The sequence below is a fragment of the Oncorhynchus mykiss genome, chromosome 24, assembly GCF_057628025.1.
Source record: "Oncorhynchus mykiss isolate SJ-2025 chromosome 24, ASM5762802v1, whole genome shotgun sequence".
Taxonomy (NCBI): Eukaryota; Metazoa; Chordata; class Actinopteri; order Salmoniformes; family Salmonidae; genus Oncorhynchus; species Oncorhynchus mykiss.
This window is the reverse complement of record NC_143045.1, coordinates 38,717,834-38,720,000: the sequence shown is the minus strand read 5'-3', so window position 1 is coordinate 38,720,000 and position 2,167 is coordinate 38,717,834. Positions and strand designations below refer to the sequence as shown.

Sequence of the window (2,167 nt, the reverse complement as noted above, 5' to 3'; positions counted from 1 at the left end):
CCTAATCATATTATTGAATAGGATCTCTGTGGGTCTCGTCGTAGGAAGTGACAGTGAAAGGAAGTGACAGTGTATGGGGTGAAAGTAGAAGTAATTTCTTCCTGATATGGGACCTCCGTTTTATTGGCCTAATCATATTATTCAATAGGATCTCTGTGGGTCTCGTCGTAAAGATGTGGAATTTAACTTATGACCTTTTATTGTGGCTTAAACACAATGTGATGTCATACGATAATACGATAATTTCATAGATCTCCTTTACTAGGCTACCGAGCACGTTCATCAACTTGTAACATATCTCCAGCCCCCAAACAGAGGTGAATAGAAAGAGAGATTTTTTTATTTATTTAACCTTTTCTAGGCAAGTCAGTTTAGAACGAATTCTTATGTTCAATGACGGCCCTAGGAACAGTGGGGTTAACTGCCTGTTCAGGGGCAGAATGACAGATTTGTACCTTGTCAGCTCAGGGGTTTGAACTTGCAACCTTCCGGTTACTAGTCCAACACTCTAACCACTAGGCTACCCTGCCTCCCCAATATCTGTTACACAAAACACCAAAAAAGTGTAATAACATTTGGCGAATGTCATTAGGCCACAATTTCTGCATCCACTGCTGTCCGCACACATCTCAGTGTCGGCTACTCATCAATGCCTTGGCAAAATGTTAGGGTTCTCGTCAAACCACATTACATTTTGGAGGACAGACTATACCACCCATTTTCAAGTCCATTCGGCTCATTTTGTCTCTTACGTGGTAATGATAAAGTGATATAATAACCTACAGTTTTCTTGACATTTTGTTTTTATTATTGTGATAGAGTCATGTTTTACGGTTGTCTGTCTGTGAACCCTGACCTTCACCACTGACTATACTATAGGTCACTAAAACTACATTATCTAGTGTTGTCTGTCTGTGATCCCTGACCTTCACCACTGACTATACTATAGGTGACTAAACTACATTATCTAGTGTTGTCTGTCTGTGAACCCTGACCTTCTGTTCGTTGCGCAGGAAGTTGGCCAGCTCGTCGGCCGTCAGGTGGTCCTTCCTGTCGCTGTATCCCATGAGCAGCAGATACAGGTCCCGCCGCAGTGACATCATCTTATAGAACACGCTGAACTCCTCAAACGTCAACGTGCCCTGTTGGTCGTCTGAGTCCGCTTCCTGTGGGAAAGGGGAAATGACATCACCATTAGTAAGAGGCTGCAGTGGTCAGGTGATAAAATTCAAATTCGACCCCTCTCTTCCAGATTCTTTAAACTCATTTTGTCTGTAAACCTCTGCTATATTCACACTCAGCCATGGTGCCTCTACATCGTCCCAAACAACTACAAGGAGATTGTCATGTGAGGACAGAAAACTCAACTGTGTTCTGACATTGTCCTTTTTCCGGTTCATACAACAATTCACTCCTGGCGGTGCCCTAAAAATAGTGGACTATAAACCAACTGCACTATCTGACCGTCATGCTCAGAACTCGCCTGTCATTTGAAACACATGTCCCAAATGGCACCCTATTCCCTATATCGTGCACTACTTTAGACCAGAGCCCTATGGCACCCTATTCCCTTTATATAGTGCACTACATCCCTCTTTTGTCTTCTCAGGTACAGTATTTGGTCCCTGTGACTGACCTGGAACATGTGTTTGACCTTCCTGCGGGGCAGGTTGACGTTCATCTTGTGCAGTAACTGGTAGATCTCCTCCATGTTCAACAGACCATCCCCGTTCTTATCAGCCTCCTCAAACGTCTGCTTCATCCACCTACACACACAAGTTAAGGACACAGCAATGGGATGGTGTGTGGTGTGTGTGTGTGTGTGTGTGTGTGGTGTGTGTGTGTGTGTGTGTGTGTGTGTGTGTGTGTGTGTGTGTGTGTGTGTGTGTGTGTGTGGAGGGTACAGTAGTCAGCAAGATGTCTAGCTAGTTTAGAAACATCAGGATCATCACCAGAGTTTGGCTAGCCAATACACTGCAGCACAGAGTATCTAAACCCAGAGATGCAACATCACCAGAGTTTGGCTAGCCAATGCACTGCAGCACAGAGTATCTAAACCCAGAGATGCAACATCACCAGAGTTTGGCTAGCCAATGCACTGCAGCACAGAGTTTCTAAACCCAGAGGTGCAACATCAAAAAGACTTCCGGGAACGCTTGCGAAGCAG

General features: G+C 44.6%; 1 protein-coding gene across 3 annotated transcripts in view; it reads right to left on the bottom strand.

Annotated features, from left to right (window-relative positions):
• Positions 1-1,792, bottom strand: part of LOC110503217 (1-phosphatidylinositol 4,5-bisphosphate phosphodiesterase eta-1) — an 84,920-nt gene extending 83,128 nt beyond the window's left edge. For 2 of the 3 annotated variants that reach the window (XM_036961459.2, XM_090218951.1), the window contains exons 1-2: positions 1,637-1,792; positions 996-1,166 (exon numbers count right to left, since the gene is read on the bottom strand). In XM_036961459.2, the coding sequence (XP_036817354.2) occupies positions 996-1,166; positions 1,637-1,762 (297 nt within the window). In that variant the 5' untranslated portion in view covers positions 1,763-1,792. The remainder of the gene's footprint in view (positions 1-995; positions 1,167-1,636) is intronic. The other variant, XM_036961457.2, reaches the window with a different exon arrangement.
• Between the last annotated feature and the right edge of the window lie 375 nt (positions 1,793-2,167).